Consider the following 17,482-nt stretch of genomic DNA (forward strand, 5'->3'; position numbering starts at 1 on the left):
GTATAGGTACTTGAATGAATGAATGTGATGAGAGAGGAGCTATAAATGTAAATCAGAATAAGCTGTGAACTTAAGATACTTAGATCTAGTTAGAGATCTGTACGTTAAGTATTTATTCTTTGCATTTTGTAATGCACTGTCCAGACATAATCTACCATTATTGTAAGATGGTAGTAAGTAAATACTAAATCGAGGTGCAGAAAGCTGTTGTAAAGTTCCAGCGCAGGAAAGAAGTCAGTGGGCCTTTGCAACAGAGCCGGCCTGGGAGGAGTTAGAATTTGTTACCTTAAAGGGATAGAAACTGAAATGGAGAGTGGAGAAAAAAATTAATGGTGGTAATAACTTATATTTGTATAGTGCTTTGTACTTTATTAATGACTTTGATATACATTCCTGTTTAATATTCACAACACCCTTTGAGTAGATTGGGTACTTATTACCCTCGTTTTACAGTTTAGAGAGCATAAATTGTGAGGAAGTAAAATGACTTTTCCCGTGGTAATCCAGTTAATTAGTGTCTCTTTTAGGAATTCGGGGCTCTTTACTTTGTATCCTCCTTCCTCAAGTGAACAAAATAAAGGGGCAGGTAGAACAGTGGTTCTAATTCTGGCTGCATCTTAGAATCACCTGCAAAGCTTTATAAAGAAAAGAAAAAGAAAAACTAAACAAATTGCTGGGTTGTCCAGGCTCCCCCAACAGAGAGTCTGACTTAATTGATCTGAGTGAGCCCTGGACTTTAATGTTTCAGGTCTTTAAGCTGATTCTAATGAGAAGGTAGGAGTGAGAACCAAGGACATAGAGAGTGATTTTTGTTCAGAAATGAGTGGAAAAACTTGAAAAAGTACATTGGGCTCCTGGTATAGAAGTTCTGGGGAACCAAACTAAGTAGGTTGAGTTACTATTTTCTAGACTAGCATTGTCTAATAGAAATGTAATGTGAGCTATATATGTGATCACGTGTGTAATTTAAAATTTTTTAGTAACATTAAGTTCAGCAGGTGAAATTTATTTGATATATTTTATTTATTACAACTTATCTAAAATGGTTACATGTTGAAATGACAGTGTAAAAATGATTGATGAAATATTTCACGTTCTTTCTTTGGTACTAAGTCCTTGAAATTTGGCATGTATTTTTATATTGCACATCTCAATTTGGACTAGCCATGTATCAAGCGTTCAGCAGCTACATGTGGCTGCCCTGTTTTATTGAGCGGTTCTAGACAATGAGGAGCCATTCAGGGTAGGAAACTTCATTATGTGCTTCACTGTGTGTGCTAAGGTGCACATGCCCTCCAGATCCTCAGCAAATATAGCCTGATATTTAGTTGATAGAAAAAGGCTGGCCTTGAGTGAGTGTTTTAAGTGTCCTTCCCTTTAAATTGCTGATTAGGCAAATGGAAGTAACTGGAGGCATTTTTCTTTCTTTCTTTTTTTTTTTAGCATTGGTTACTACTGGCAGTGGAAATTAACATTTGAGAGCTTATGTCTGAATTCTATATGGTAGAATTCTTTGAGGCAGAATGATAGCATTAGTTTTTTTTTTTGTTTTTCTTCTTTTTTTGCAATGGAAGTATAGTCTGAACAGAAATTCACCTACTAGGTGAACATCTCACCCAAAGAGGCTGCTGTGGTTCCAGCCTGTGGTTGGGGGAGGGCTGGTCTAGAGTTGGGTGTCTAGTTCTAGGCACTTAGGTTTACATGATTCTTCACATACGAACAATTCTGGGCTATCTTACTTAGAAAGGATACCTGGCAAGGCTAGTGTCTTGAATATCCTTCAATTATACATATGTTAACTTCTATCTAGTATCTTTTTAGTAACTTAATTTCCTCCTCTTTCACAGGCATCTAGTTTAGCAGGTGATCTGAGCTATGCCATTGCTGGGCTGATATTTTTAGAGTATAAAGCAAGTGCACAGTGGTCTGCAGAACTCTTGGTCATCAATTACCGAGGAGAACTTAGAAGCTACCTTGTAAGGTAAAAATGCACTTTATTTGGGATGCCCTGTTTGAAATAATGTTTATTTCTCTGCTTTAGTGTCAGATTTTGGTGCTTTTTTTTCCTTGTAGCATTTTATTATGAAAAATTACAAATATAAAAGGAAGGTGGAAAGACTTTTGTAGTGAACTCTCATATACCTCCACTTAAATCCTGTTTAGCATTTTACTGTACTTGCTGTGTCGTATTTTGACCCATCTTTCGATCTGGCCATTAATCAGTTCTATTTTTTAATATATTTCAGAGTCAGTACATATATACTTTAGCATGCATATCATTAATTAAAGTTCATTAATTCAAGTTCAATGTTTGATTATAGTCTTCTTTCATTTGAAATAAAATTTGCATACAGTGAAATGCACAGATCTTAAGTGTACCAGCCCGTGAGTTATGACGAATGCATACACTTGTGCAAGTCAAACCCCTGTCAAGGTACAGAACATTACCATCATGCTATTAAGTTCCCTCACGCCTCTTCCCAGTAAATCTTTGTCCACACCCACCCTCAGAGCAACTGCTGTTTATAACGTTTTTCCATCGTAGATTAGTTTTGCCTGTTCTAGTGATTTACATTAACGGCCTCAGAGAGTATGTACTCTTTTGTCTAAGTCTTCTTTCATTCAGCTTATCTTGAGGTTCATCCTTATTTTTACATGTATCTGTAATGTATTCTTTTTATGGCTGATTAGTATTTCATTGTATGAATATCTCATTTGTCTTAGTTTGGGTTGCTGTAACAGAATACCATAAACTGGGTGGCTTATCAACAACAGAAATTTATTTGTGACAGTTCTGGAAGCTGGAAGTCTGAGATCAGGGTGCCAGCATGGTCAGGTTCTGGTGAGAGCCCTCTTCTGGTTTCAGACTGCCGACTTCTTGAATCCTCACATGGTGGAAAGAGAGCTAGTTAGCTCTCCAGCCTCTTCTTATAAGGACACTAATCCCATTCATGAGGGTTCCTTTCTTTTGCCCTACCTAATAGATCCCAAAGACTCCTCCTCCAAGTACCATCACATTGGCATTAGGGTCTTATATGAGTTTTGGGGTATACAGACATTCAATCTTTGGGGGTCACAAACCTTCAGTCCATAACACTCATGATTTGTTTATCCATTCTTCTATTGATGGACCTCTAAGTTTCTGGTTTCATGAATAAGGCTGCTATGACTAATCTTGTACAAGTCTTTTTTTTCTAAAAAATATTTGTTTATTTATTTGGCTATGCTGGGTCTTAGTTGCAACACGTGGGATCTTCATTGCCACATGTGGGATCTTCTTTGAGGCATGCAGGATCTAGTTCCCTGACCAGGGATCGAACCCCGGGCCCCCTGCATTGGGAGCACAGAGTCTTAACCACTGGACCACCAGGGAAGTCCCTGTACAAGTCTTTATGGATATATGCTTTCATTTCTGTTGGGTCAGTATCTTTGAGTGGAATTGCTGAGTCATAGGGTGGATAGTTTGGTTTTATAAGAAATTACCAGAGCTTTTTCAAAGTGGTTATATCATTCATATTCCTACTAATAATTTATCAGAGTTCTGGTAGTTTTATATCCTCAGCAGTATTTGGTGGTGTCTGTCTTTTTAATTTTAAACATTTTAATGGGTATTTAGTGGTATCTCACTGTGGTTTAATGGTATTTATTTCTTATTTACCTTCTTGAATGTAGTGTTGGAACAAATCAAAGCTATCAAGAGAGTCACTGTTTCAGCTTCAGTAGTCATTATCCTCATGGAATCAACACAGCTATTTACCATCCTGGGCACAGGTAAGCAACTGTTTGCTCTCGTATTTGGTGGAGTATTAGGTGGATGTAGAAGTCTTGGCACAGTTTCAGAGAGAAGAAGTTGTCCGTTCTGATTTTTATTTTGGTTTCTTTATTTCCTCCCCTTGTGTATAGTTATCCTAACATCCGTAATATTGTTGCAGTCATCTTCTTTTTTTTTTTAATTTATTATTTTTGGCTGCGTTGGGTCTTCGTTGCTGCACGCAGGCTTTCTCTAGTTGCGGTGAGCGGGGGCTACTCTTTGCTGTGGTGCACAGGCTTCTCATTGTGGTGGCTTCTCTTGTTGTGGAACATGGGCTCTAGGCACACGGGCTTCAGTAGTTGCAGCACGAGGGCTCAGTAGTTGCGGCACATGGGCTCAGTAGTTGTGGCTCGCAGGCTCTAGAGCATAGGCTCAGTAGTTGTGGTGCACGGGCTCTGTTGCTCCGCGGCATATGGGATCTTCCCAGACCAGGGATCGAACCCGTGTGCCCTGCATTCGCAGGTGGATTGTTAACCACTGCGCCACCAAGGAAGTCCCTGTTGCAATCATCTTCTGAACATTCATGCTCATCTGTTTGGCAGACTGAGCTTCTCTTGAGTCCGATCGGGCACTGGGAATATCCATTGAGGAATATCTTCTCTCTTAGTTCTCTAAATCTTATTTTTCTTATCTGTAAAATGAGGCTAATAAATAACACATAGCATTGTTGAGAGAGTTAAAAAATAGTGCATGTGAAATGCCCTTGCATAGAAGGGCCTCAATAGATGTTCTTCCCTTCTCCTTTCCTTCTTTGCAAGTTAGGGCTGCATTGATTGCTGCATAGTCGATTCCTACCACTACAGGCACAACTGTGGATTCAGTTCCAGACCCCTGCAATAAAGGGGATATTGTAATAAAGCAAGTCACACGAATTTTTTGATTTCCTAGTGCCTATAAAAGTATGTTTAGACTATACTGTAGTCTGTTAAGTGTGCAGTAGTATTCTGTCTAAAAAAAATGTAAATAGCTTAATGAAAAAATACAAAACAAAAAACAATTACAATAGTAACATCAGAGATCACTGATCACAGATCACCATTAACAAATATAATAATAATGAAAAAGTTTGAAATATTGAGAGAATTACCTCTCAATATTTGCTGATCTAGTAGGTGTAAAAGAGTATCTCATTGTAGTTTTAATTTGAGTTTCCCTGGTAACTGATGAGATTGAGAAACTTTTCATGAGATTGACCATTCATATTTCTTATCTGTAGAATGCTTTTTGATATCATTTCTTATTTTTTTATTGGGTGTTTGATCTTGACATTCTTCTATAATCTGGATATTAATTCTGGGTTGATTATATGCATGATGAGTATCTTCTCCCAACATGTGACTTCTTTTTTCCTTATAATTTACCTTTTATTTTATGAATTTACCTTTTATTTTATGAGTTCCAAGTATTAAATACTTTGAAAAACTGACTCCTCCACCCAATTTCTTGCTTTCCAAAGGTAACCACTTTTAGCTCATTTTATTTTTTAAAATTTTTTATTGGAGTATAGTTGATTTAAAATGTCATGTTAGAGTCTACTGTACAGCAAAATGAATCAGTTATGCATATACATATATCCACTCTTTTTTAGATTCTTTTCCCATATAGGTCATTACAGAGTATTGAGTTCCCTGTGCTATACAGTAGGCCCTTATTAGTTATCTATTTTATTGTAGTGTGTATATGTCAATCCCAATCTACTAATTTATCCCTCCCCACCCCCTTTCTCCCTGGTAACCATGTTTGTTTTTTATATCTGCGACTTTATTTCTGTTTTGTAAATATTTTCATTTGTACCATTTTTTTAGGTTCCACATATAAATGATATCATATGATGTTTGTTTTTCTCTGTCTGACTTACTTCACAGTATGACAATCTCTAGGTCTATCCATGTTGCTGCAAATGACATTATTTCATTCTTTTTTATGGCTGGGTAATATTCCATTGTATATTTGTACCATATCTTTTTTAAACATTCCTCTGTCAATGGACATTTAGGTGCTTCCATGTCCTGGCTGTTGTAAATAGTGCTTAGCTTATTTTAGTTGATTCCTTTGGCTATTTTGGTGAATCACAACCTTCTGTAACCTCCTAAGAAAGAATTCATGGAAAGTATATTTTTTGAGGGCTTGTATGTCTAAAGATGCTCTTGAGAATTTTAATGTTACTCTAGTGTAAAATCCATTTTTTTTTTGTCTATTTTTTGGGTCGCCCTTCTGTCTGAAACCTGAGATTTTATTTTATATTTTCCCCCAGTGTTCTGAAATTTGACTGTGTTATGTCTTGGAGTAGGTTTTTTTGTTTTTTTTTTTCAAATATCCATGGTATTGGCCATTCAGTTTGGATACTCACCTTTGGGAAAATTCACTGAATTATTTCTTTGATTATTTCTTCCCCTCTATTTCCTCTCTTCTCTCCAGAATGTCTATTATCTAGATGTTGAGTATCCTGGACTCACCTTTAATTTTCTCATTCTCTTTTTTTCCCCTTTGTTGTTGTTGAAAAAGAGAAGTAAAAGATTATTTTAATTTTTTCTGTATAGCTATTTACTTAAGGAAGAAAGTAGTTTGAAGCACTATTGATATCTATTATAAATATAATGAATTGATACATATGATCTTGTTTAGAAAAAAATCATGTATTCTGGTTAATTTTTTCTGATATATCTTCTATTTACTATTTCTTCTGTGCCTCATCTCTTTTAAAAACTAGTCATTGTATTTTTAGTTTCATTGTATTTTTACTTTCATTTTTTATATTTCTCATTTCTGGAAGTTCTATGTAGTTATTTTAAGAATCTTTCTTAGGAAGGGAGAAAAAGGAACTGAAATGAGTATTCAGTGAGCCACTAGTTGTTTTGAGGATTAAATACATAATGGATATTCAGGAAATGATAGGATTGAATAAATATAATACTATTAATTTTTACCTTTTGATTTGTGTAGATCCTGTCTTGAAGAGTCTGTTGGTATATCCTTAAGAAATTTGAAGATCAGTTTCAAAAGTCTAGCCAATTAAAAAATTTAAAAATTAAGAAAGAATTTTCTAAATACAATAAATCTGAAATGCTAATACAACTTTGTTTTACTTTAGATGAAGCTGAGTGATCACATTCAGAGTAGAGTTCTTCACATTTTATAAAATTGAATGTAATTGTATAAGCTGCAAATAATTGTTTTCGTAAATCAAATATTTCTTTTGATGATAAAATAAACATTATAAGAAAAAGAAAATTGTGTGTGTTTGTTTTTTTTTGCGGTACGTGGGACTCACTGTTGTGGCCTCTCCCATTGTGGAGCACAGGCTCCAGTCGCGCAGGCTCAGCGGCCATGGCTCGTAGGCCCAGCCGCTTCGCGGCATGTGGGATCCTCCCGGACCGGGGCACGAACTCGTGTGCCCTGCATCGGCAGGTGGACTCTCAACCACTGCACCACCAGGGAAGCCCGAAAATTGTGTTGTTTTTTTTTAATTAATTTATTTATGGCCACGTTAAGTTTTCATTGCTGCGCGCAGACTTTCTCTAGTTTTGGCGAGCGGTGGCTACTCTTCATTGCGGTGCGCGGGCTTCTCATTGCGGTGGCTTCTCTTGTTGTGGAGCACGGGCTCTAGGCACGCGGGCTTCAGTAGTTCTGGCACACAGGCTCAGTAGTTGCGGCTCGCAGGCTGTAGAGCGCAGGATCAGTAGTTGTGGCGCCTGGGCTTAGTTGCCCCTCGGCATGTGGGATCTTCCCGGAACAGGGCTGGAACCCGTGTCCCCTGCAATGGCAGGTGGATTCTTAACCACTGCGCCACCAGGGAAGTCCCTGTGTTGTTTTTTATTCTTGTCAACTTCTTATATAAAATATGGCCTTTTAATGTTCGTTTTTATGTTTCAGATCTTGTATTTTCCTTGCATGGCTTCACTAATGTGTCGTCACTAAATTCTGCTGCTAGAAGGGGGATGGAATATGTTTTACTTTGACATGCTTAGTTCTCTGTTGTGAATTTTGCCAAGGCTAGACAGTGCATACTCACAGTGTCACCATATATCGCACCCATGACACTCCAATTGCTGATTTGATTTTTGTTGAGGGTGACCTATTTCTTTATGTTTACATCTTCTTTGATACCATGTTTTATTATATAAACCCCAAGCGAGGTTTGCTCTTTTAAGTCCTTTTCTTGGTTTAGTTCAACTTATTTTTATTGTTTTAGTGCAGTTATTAATATCTTTCTCAGCACTTATATACATTAAAAAAATTAATCTATTGTCCCTTAAAAAGTATATGTGTTCTGTTACGGGAATTGTCTGCCTGTATTAGTAAAGATTGATGAGGTAGAAAGTCTGTTCTGTTGTTATTTGGCCTTTCCATTACTGTCTTATTTATTGTGGCTTGCTGTGTGCAACACAATGTTAGGTTTGTGGAAGATAGAAAGATGGAGAACAATCCTGACTTCAAGGTCTCATATTCTTGAATGAGAAATAATATACACATATATGTATATGCATATGTGGTTGACCCTTGAATGACATGAGTTTGAGCTGCACGGGTCCACTTATACATGGATTTTTTCCACTAAATACATGCTATAGGAATACATGATCTACGGTTGGTTGAGTATTACATGCATGCGTGGATAGGGAGGCCTGACTATAAAGTTATACACAGATTTTTGACTGCTAGGGGTGGGGATTGGTGCCCCTAACCCGTTACTGTGCTGTTCAGGGATCAACTGTATATCTAAAATATATATATATGTATATATGTAATGTCAAATATATATATTTCTTTCTCTATTTAAATATGTGTGTGTGTATATATGTACACATACACACACATATATAACAGGATTGCAAACTGGAAAGAAGTAAGGGCCTTAAAAGAGTGCACATATAGTGTGATGTGGGGATCCAGATAAAGGAGATATTATTTCCTTGAAGGATCAGGGGAGTATGGCAGGTGGCATTAGGACTTACTTTGCAGAATGGATATGATCTGGACATGATGGGTGTTCCAGACAAAGTGACATTGTGAACAGTGACAAGAGGCAGGAAGCCACAGTTTATATTTGGAAAATTTCAAGTGGTGCAGCTTGGCTGACACTGTAGGGTGTGTGTAGGAGGGGAGTAGAGGTGATAGCTGTGGTGGGAGAATGGGTGTATGAAAGGCAGGTAATTGGGAGCGTTAATTGGCTTTTCTGTTCTTTAAGGAACTCGGATTTTTGAGATGAGGAAACATATCAGCTATGCTTTGAGGGATGTTGATTTAGTTTCGAGATACTAGTGGCTGGGTGACTCATAGGTGATTATATACTAGTTCAGGCCACAGGCGACTAGGGCCTATTCATTTTCATACATAGAATTACTATGTATACATATATATCGTACTTTATTAATTTTTAAATTTTAATTAATAGGTCTTATATTTCCAATTAAAATTTCAGATAATTGAAGGCAACAAATACATGCAATGTACATTTAAGCAATAACATCTAGTATAAGAGCTCTGTTTGTCAGTTGGTACCTCTCCATCCGTGGGCTCCTTGGATGAGTGACTAATTTCTTGAGTGGAGAAGAAAAATTATTATGTTTCTTTCTTTTGATTTTTCTCTTCCCTTTTTCTTCTCTTATATTTTGTATTCTTCTGCCCCACATTTTTCTGTTTTATTTTTCTTGTCTTTTTTAAAAGAGGTGCATTTTATGTCTTAATCTTTGGCTGTTTTTTTGCTTTGTTTAGTTTATTTCATGATGACTATTCTGTTGTCTTGGTTTTTTACAAAGGTCAGTATTAGACTTCTTTTTTCCTAGCACTATTTCAGGAATGTAAGTGGGGTTCACTTGGGACCGTAGGTTTGCAATGATCATACATTCAATAGTTATTACATGATAATAACTTGTCCTAAGTTAGATTACCTTATTACTTCTTAAGCCTTTCAGTTTTTGGCCTAGGATGTAAGTACATAAAGGTATTTCTGGGGCTTCCCTGGTGGCGCAGTGGTTGAGAGTCCCCCTGCCGATGCAGCGGACACGGGATCGTGCCCCGGTCCGGGAGGATCCCACATCCCGCGGAGCGGCTGGGCCCGTGAGCCATGGCCGCTGAGCCTGTGCGTCCAGAGCCTGTGCTCCGCAACGGGAGAGGCCACAGCAGTGAGAGGCCCGCGTACCGCAAAAAAAAAAAAAAAAAAAGGTATTTCTGGGGGAATGGTCTCAAAAACTTTGGAAAGGTAAGTACATTATGAAACCACAGGAGGAGGGCTTCTTCTTGGTTCTGCAATCATGTACAATTTTTGATAGCAGTCAACTTGGAGATGGATGACTGCATTAAAGTTTCTGAATGAAAATTGTTATAAAGCAAGGAATATGTGTAAATGCCCTCTTGTGTATGACAAAATATTGCTAGGTTGTTTATATTTTCCATTATCTGGTCTTTTAAGGAAAGAAGCTGAAATATTCATCACATTTTTATTTATTTTTGGTTACTCTAGTAATGTGATCGTGTGATATTTACCATCCACCAGGATTTTGTAAATGAAATATATCAGCCAGAGTGGAGTTAGGATAAATTGGTAATATACAAACTCAAGGTTTTATGAAATTCACTATTTTGCTTGATGCTGTGAACCTGTGATAGAGTTTTATTTATAAATTAGGCGCAGTAAGAGAATATTTGAGTTGCCAGCATCACTGTTCTTGTGCTGTGGGGCCGTTATGAAGTAAAATAAGGCTTTCGTGAACACAAGAACTGCAGTACCTCGGCAGTCCGTATCTGATAACGTGGATGGCTGTTAAGTGCCTAAAGTGTGGGGTACACCGGCCAAAGGGAGGACTCACCTCCTGGGCTGTGTGGAGCAGGATGGCACGGGAAGGTGCAGGATTTCATTACACTACTCAGAATGGCGTGCAGTTGAAAACTTATGAACCGTTTCTGGAATTTTCCATTTAATATTTTTGGACTGCAGTTGACTGTGGGTAACTGAAATTGCAGGAGGCGAAACTGTGGATAAGTGGGAGTACTGTATCCTGCTTTCAATAGGTTTTTTTTTTTGAGGTTTTGATCCTAATTTTATTGTAAATTTCTACAAGCCATATCTGCCTTATTCAACTTTGAATCTCCAATAGTTCCTTGATAACTATACAAAGATAGTGTTTGATAACTACACAAAGATAGTGTTTGAAGGTAACTTTTTCTAGATCCTGAATTACATCTCAAAGACAAAAGCTAGAAAACATGTCTCCTTTCTTCGGCCCTTTTGAGAAACCACCCATCCTCAGAATCCTTGATGACTCTTTGATACTAATTTTAAGTGTATAATTCAATGATTTTTAGTAAATGTATAGACTTGTGCAAACACTACTCCAGTCAGTTTTAGAATATTTCCATTGTCCCTAAAGATCTCTCATGCCTGTGAGTTTCGTGGAATGTAAATCACACCTCAGTAAAACTGTAAAAAATAAAGGAATGCATAAGAAAGAAAAAAAAGATCCTTTAAGCAGGCTTTCATTTGAACACTTTTATCTTTTTTTAATTAAAAAATTACTTTAAATTTATATACAGTAAAATATACTCCTTTTGGTGTACATTGCTTTTTTAAAAAAATTTTATTGAAGTATAGTTGATTTGCAATGTGTTAATTTCTTCTGTACAGGAGTGATTCAGTTATACATATGCATACATATATATATTCTTTTTATATTCTTTTCCATTATGGTTTCTCACAGGATATTGGATATAGTTCCCTATGATATACAGTAGGACCTTGTTGTTTATCCATCCCATACATAACAGTTTGCCTCTGCTAATCCCAAACTTCCATTCCTTCCCTCCCTTACTTCCCCTCCCCGTTGGCAACCATAAGTCTGTTCTCTCTATCTGTGAGTCTGTTTTTGTTTCATAGATATGTTGATTTGTATCATATTTTAGATTCCACATATAAGTGACACCATATGGTATTTGTCTTTCTCTTTCTGACTTACTTCACTTAATAATGATGATATCTAGGTCCATCCATGTTGCTGCACATGGCAATATTTCATCCTTTTTGATGGCTGAGCAATATTCCATTGTATATGCATATACACCTTTATCCATTCATCTGTCGATGGACATTTAGGTTGTTTCCATATCTTGGCTATTGTAAATAGTGCTGCTATGAACATAGGGGTGCATGTATCTTTTCGAATTATAGTTTTGTCTGGGTATATGCCCAGGAGTGGGATTGCTGGATCATATGGCAACTCTACTTTTAGATTTTTGTGGAACTTCCATATTGTTTTCCATAGTGGTTGCACCAATTTACATTTCCACCAACTGAACACTTTTATCTTTATGTTAAGGATACTAAGGTTTATGTTAAGAAAGATACCCGTGTTTCATACAGTCTGTGGGGAAGAATCATGATTGATTAATAATGTATGTCATAGTTGTACAAAGGATGAATCTAAGCGTTTGAGTGATTGATTTTTATCCTTTTAGTCAACTGTGTTAAGCCAGACACAGATTCTGCAGAAAGAACTTGAGACATTTACAAGGAATAATAAACTAAGTGTCAGCTTGCCTATTAGTAGATTGCAATTAGGTAGGAGTGAACTGGCTAAAGAGTAGTTGGGTAATTGCATTCTCCTAAGCATGCACTGATAGGAATTGCTACTATTCTTGGGAAGGCTCAGAAGATGCAAGAGATGTCTTTAGAAAGCTGTTAATTTTAGGCGAGACTGAGGAATACCTTTAAGTAATGGCATGTTGAAGTGCTAAAGGGCTATGCTTTACGCATCCTGATTTGGTCATCTCATGGGGGTTTCTGATTTCCCCTAACCAACACTCAGCACTTTATTTTTTCTTAATTTATTTATTTTATTTATTTTTGGCTGTGTTGGGTCTTCGTTGCTGCACGTGGGCTGTTTTCTAGTTGCGGCGAGCGGGGACTACTCTTTGTTGCGGTGCGCGGGCTTCTCATTGCGGTGGCTTCTTGTTGTGGAGTGCAGGCTTCAGTAGTTGTGGCACGTGGGCTCAGTAGTCGTGGCTTGTGGGCTCTAGAGCGCAGGCTCGGTAGTTGTGGCGCCCGGGGTTAGTTGCTGCACGGCATGTGGGATCTTCCCGGACCAGGGCTCGAACCCGTGTCCCCTGCATTGGCAGGCAGATTCTTAACCACTGCACCACCAGGGAAGTCCCTCAGCATTTTAAATATGAGTCCTTTACACTCATGGGATAAAGGAGGTATTCCAAATAAGTAACTAGTACTTAGTGGGGGGATCAAAAATGTTTTTCGTGTGAATGAGCTCTCAGGAGGCGTGATGATGACTTCACTGGCACAAAATGGAAGGAAAACAGTCTTGGGCATAGAATGGGATGGGGTGCAGTAGAGTACGCATAGGGGGCCACGATCTCTTCTTCGTACATCACACCTGTCTAGGGAAATGTCCATCGGTCCCACAGATGTTTAAATTATATCTTGTGGAGGAGATAGTGTTGAGAGTGCCCTACTTAAAGGTTTACCCAAGGGCATAGGTAAATTTTGTTCTCCTCTTATAAGGTGTAAGATCCATCTAGACCTGTGAGATGCTTTTGGAAGCTAATCAGTGGGCCTTTATAGCCGTTACATTGCCATAAAATTGCCCATCTTACTCTCTGGTTCCTAAGGTCATATATATTCTGTGAGAATCAGGGCAGTGATGTGTAAATGATACACTCTTGACAGCTGGAGGAGCAGTTGGGTATAAATTACATTAGGAAGTTTCTCGTAAGCCCTAGCTAGATAAGATTAATAATTTCATGAAGGATTTTGCTTCTAGAAAAGGAATGAGTACTGCAGTCCAGATCCTTGTTAATTACTTCCACTGCAGTGAGAGAGGGTGTTCAGCCTTTGATAATGTAGGGGCTGGTGACATTTGAGAGATTAGTGCGCAGCCTTGTAGCTGGGAAGTATGAATGTCAGTAATCGAGTATATTAACTTATATTAGGGAGCTTTGCATGTTGCCTTTAGAATTCTCATTCCTCCACTGTGAGAAAATTCTTCTTTCCCTGAGTTCAGGTTGGGTTTTTGAAGAGAAATGAAGAGGTGCTGTTGTCTGCACAGAAAGCTGCATTGTCTTGGCAGATGTGAAAGTCCTTAGGTGTGAATTAAGGGACTCGCTGAGCTTCACGGACTGATTTTTCTTTTCTTTTTTTCCCACAGGCGTTTGTTTCTGGGGAGGCAGGGAAGTGGAGAGTCTTGGCCATATCCTGTGATCTGCTTTTATCCAGGATATGTTACAGATAGGTAGACACGTGTGACTCAGAAATATCTTGGTCCTTAGCAGCCTCCACCTGGCTGTCTTAAGAAGACAGTCTTCTTTATTAGTTTGACTATTTTTTTGCCTACCACGGAAAAAAATTAAATTATTTGGCAATCAGCTTTAACCCATCAGTCAGTCCTCTCTTTGGAGATTCTTTGATAGGAGGGGCTAGTTCTCCTTATGTTACAGTTACATTTAAATGGGCCTTTGTAGACCTTAATAAAGTTTTTAATCTCTTCAGCTGGTAAATCAACCAACCTCCCTCCCTCCCTCTCGCTCTCTGTTTTGGTTGTAGTTTAACCTGATAACTTTATATGTCAGTGAATTTCATTAATCTTAAGCAAGATATTTTGTACTTGGGTTATATGTTTCCCCCCCTGATTTTAAGGACTACTCCATAATCCCTCTGCAAAATTTATGGAAATGCAATTTTAAGAAGTAACTTGGGCCAGGTTGAATTTCTTCTTATACTTGGAGTGATGCTAGCTGTTGTGGATCTCTCTTTGGAGTAGAGAGCTGAAAGAAGACTATTGAGTTATCTTAGGTTATTTTATAGGAATTAAGGAATGATGCTTAATTTTGTTTTTTTAAAATTTTTATTGGAGTATAGCTGCTTTACAATGTGTTAGTTTCTACTGTACAGGAAAGTGAATCAGCTGTACGTATACAAATATCCCCTCTTTTTTGGATTTCCTTCCCGTTTAGGTCACCACAGAGCACTGAGTAGAGTTCTCTGTGCTATACAGTAGGTTCTCATTAGCTATGTTTTATACATAGTATCAATAGTGTATATATGTCAATCTCAATCTCCCAATTCATCCCACCCCCGCCTTCCCCCTTGGTATCCATACATTTGTTCTCTATGTCTGTGTCTCTATTTCTGCTTTGTAAATAAGATCGTCTATACCATTTTTTTCAGATTCCACATATATGCTATTAATTTTGTTTTATAAACAATTAGAAAATTTAAAAAATATATTTGTGATATGATAGAATGTGTACTGGATTAGGAGACAGGAAATCTGTGCTACTTATTAGCTCTGTAACCTCAAGTCGTCCTTCTTTTTTGACCACATTTTGCTGCACTGCATTGGGCACAGACAGTAGATGGTGGTTTTAGCAAGCTGCTCAAGTACCAAGGACATCTAGTATAGACTACTAGGTAGCATTTAACAGAGCAAAATTGTGGCAGGGAGTTTGGTAGCAGGCATTATGGAAATTCATTTTCAGGCACAGCTGGCAGGCTACAGTTAGCAGGATTCAGTGGGGGGGAGGTAGGGTTCAAAGACAAGACTTATTTTCCTGAGAGAACACGTTTGAGAAAGATGTCAAAAATTAAACTATTGGTATTGAAATAGAAGGTGAGAATTTGGTTTCAGAACCTGGACTGTTCTGAACATCAGGATTCAAAGTAGACATGGAATGGATCAGACAGAGGGATGCTGAACATATTATATTGTGCTTTTGCAGTGAAGTTGCCTAAATCCATCATAGTGATGGGGAGGGAATTACATTTTTAGATGATGATCATTGTCATCAGCTGTGGATTGAGGGATGGCAACAGGGGCAGAGACATTCAAGAAATCCAAGATGAACAGAATTTTTAATATTGAACTAGCAAGATTTTTGTAGCAAAGAATATTTAAGATCAAGTTAGAATGAATTAAAATTGGGAACATTTCTATGATCCCAAGAGAAGAACAGCTTCTAGCTGTGAAGGTAGTAGGTAACAGTTTTTGAGCCCTTACTTCGCCACGCATGGTCTTAAGTACTTTTAATTTGGGGGCATGTAATTTTTTCTTCTTTCTCTCTCTCTTTCTTTCTCTCTTTCTCTCTCTCTCTCTCTCGCTCTCTTTCTTTCTTTCTTTCTTTCTTTTCCTCCTTCCTTCCTTCCTTCCTTCCTTTTCCCCCTTCCTTGCTGGTTGTATGCCACAAGCCCATTGGTCATTGGACAGGGAACATACAAGAGTTTCTTGCTCTATTATTTCAGATTCATTTCCTGGGCTTTAAGGAGTTTTAAGCCACTAGATGGCAGATTTTTTTCAACAATTACTAGACTGAAGACCCTTCTTAATAAACTAGTTATAACTCTTCTTGTAATCAATTGGTAGGGTCACCTTTACCTCTCCCAGGGCATCCAGATCACGTCTGGTGTGATGCGTGGGGCACACATTCCGTCCCTCCCTTTCTTTCCTCGAATGGGCCTGACCAGCCTCTTCTCACTGCCTCTTGCTCTGCCCTGGCCTCTGCCTTTACTCCCGCTCATGTAATTCACTCCTTGTGTTTTTTGGCTCCATCGCTTACAGTTTATTTTTCTTGTCTGATACCTGCGTTCCTGCTTTGAAGTTTAGACTCTTAGAGTGTCAGAGCTGGAAAAAAGTTTCATCCGTCGTTTGGCTCGGCCCCTTCATTTCTCAGCTGGGAGAACTGAAGCCTGGAGAGGTTAAGCCAAGGACGACGGGGGCTCTGGGTCGGATTTATCTTCGTGCCCCTGCACTTCTGGGCACATAGTGTGCAGATGGATGTTTCCTGAATGAAACAGCTATGGTAAATGCTTTGAAGGATACAGACACGGTCTCTGTGTCCGAATGGCTTAACGTTTAGTGATGGAGGCATGATTTACGTAACTGTTACCGTTCTGGAGGTAGCAGGTGATAATGTGCTCAGGAAGCGAGCAGGATAAACCATTCTGTATTGTTAAGGACCCTTCAAACTTTCTGCCCTGCTACCCCTGCCCGCCTTCACAAGCTGGGGGCGCTCACTGCGTTTCTCACCGTCCTCCCAGCACACCATTTACAGACTCATCTCCGTGTTCTTGTACGTCGTGTTCTCTTGGCGGAGCAGGCTCTTCACCTGATCCCTTTATCTGTTTGGGAAGTTGTTGAAAGGAGAACCCTTTCTCTGGTGTTACCCCGTGAAGCCTTCCTTGACTTCTTCCTCCACACACTTAATTGGCCCTTAAGGCTATTTTTGTGCCGAGCCCAAGGGTCCCTGCAGCAGCGGTCTGGGTTGGCTTGTCCTCCCTGGAGTGGACAGTGCTCGCTGTCGTTCTCGTGTGTGAATATGTGTCCACTGCCACCTGAGAAAGGAGGGTGCCCCCGAGCCTCCCCCCATGGTTGGTACTAACACACTGGGAGAGCTAAACACGACTCTACAAATTGATTCTGAGAATTAGAAGTGGTTTTTAAGCAAGCTCTTTATTTGTCTTGCACGTTCCTGATTGCTTAGCACATGGTTTGCGTTTATAAATTTTGATGGGATGAAGGAAACTAATATTACAGTTACTCTGTTGCAAAGGTATTTGAACCTGATATACCTGATTCCTAGACCCATGACTTTCCTATTGTCCACAAAATTTTGAGGTTGAAGATTACTGGGAAAGTTTTCTCCTACTCTCATGTTTTTGTTAACGAGTAGTTT

The 17,482-nt window shown here is 38.6% G+C and overlaps 1 protein-coding gene across 5 annotated transcripts in view; it reads left to right on the forward strand.

Annotated features, from left to right (window-relative positions):
* Positions 1–17,482, forward strand: part of NBAS (NBAS subunit of NRZ tethering complex) — a 343,094-nt gene that overhangs the window by 24,142 nt on the left and 301,470 nt on the right. For all 5 annotated transcript variants that reach the window (XM_089923423.1, XM_089923419.1, XM_089923421.1 and 2 more), the window contains 2 exons: positions 1,848–1,981; positions 3,673–3,771. In XM_089923423.1, the coding sequence (XP_089779549.1) occupies positions 1,848–1,981; positions 3,673–3,771 (233 nt within the window). The remainder of the gene's footprint in view (positions 1–1,847; positions 1,982–3,672; positions 3,772–17,482) is intronic.

Source organism: Delphinapterus leucas, chromosome 13, assembly GCF_059928025.1.
Source record: "Delphinapterus leucas isolate spDelLeu-1000000601 "Yukka" chromosome 13, BTC_Dleu_Yukka2, whole genome shotgun sequence".
NCBI classification, from domain to species: Eukaryota; Metazoa; Chordata; class Mammalia; order Artiodactyla; family Monodontidae; genus Delphinapterus; species Delphinapterus leucas.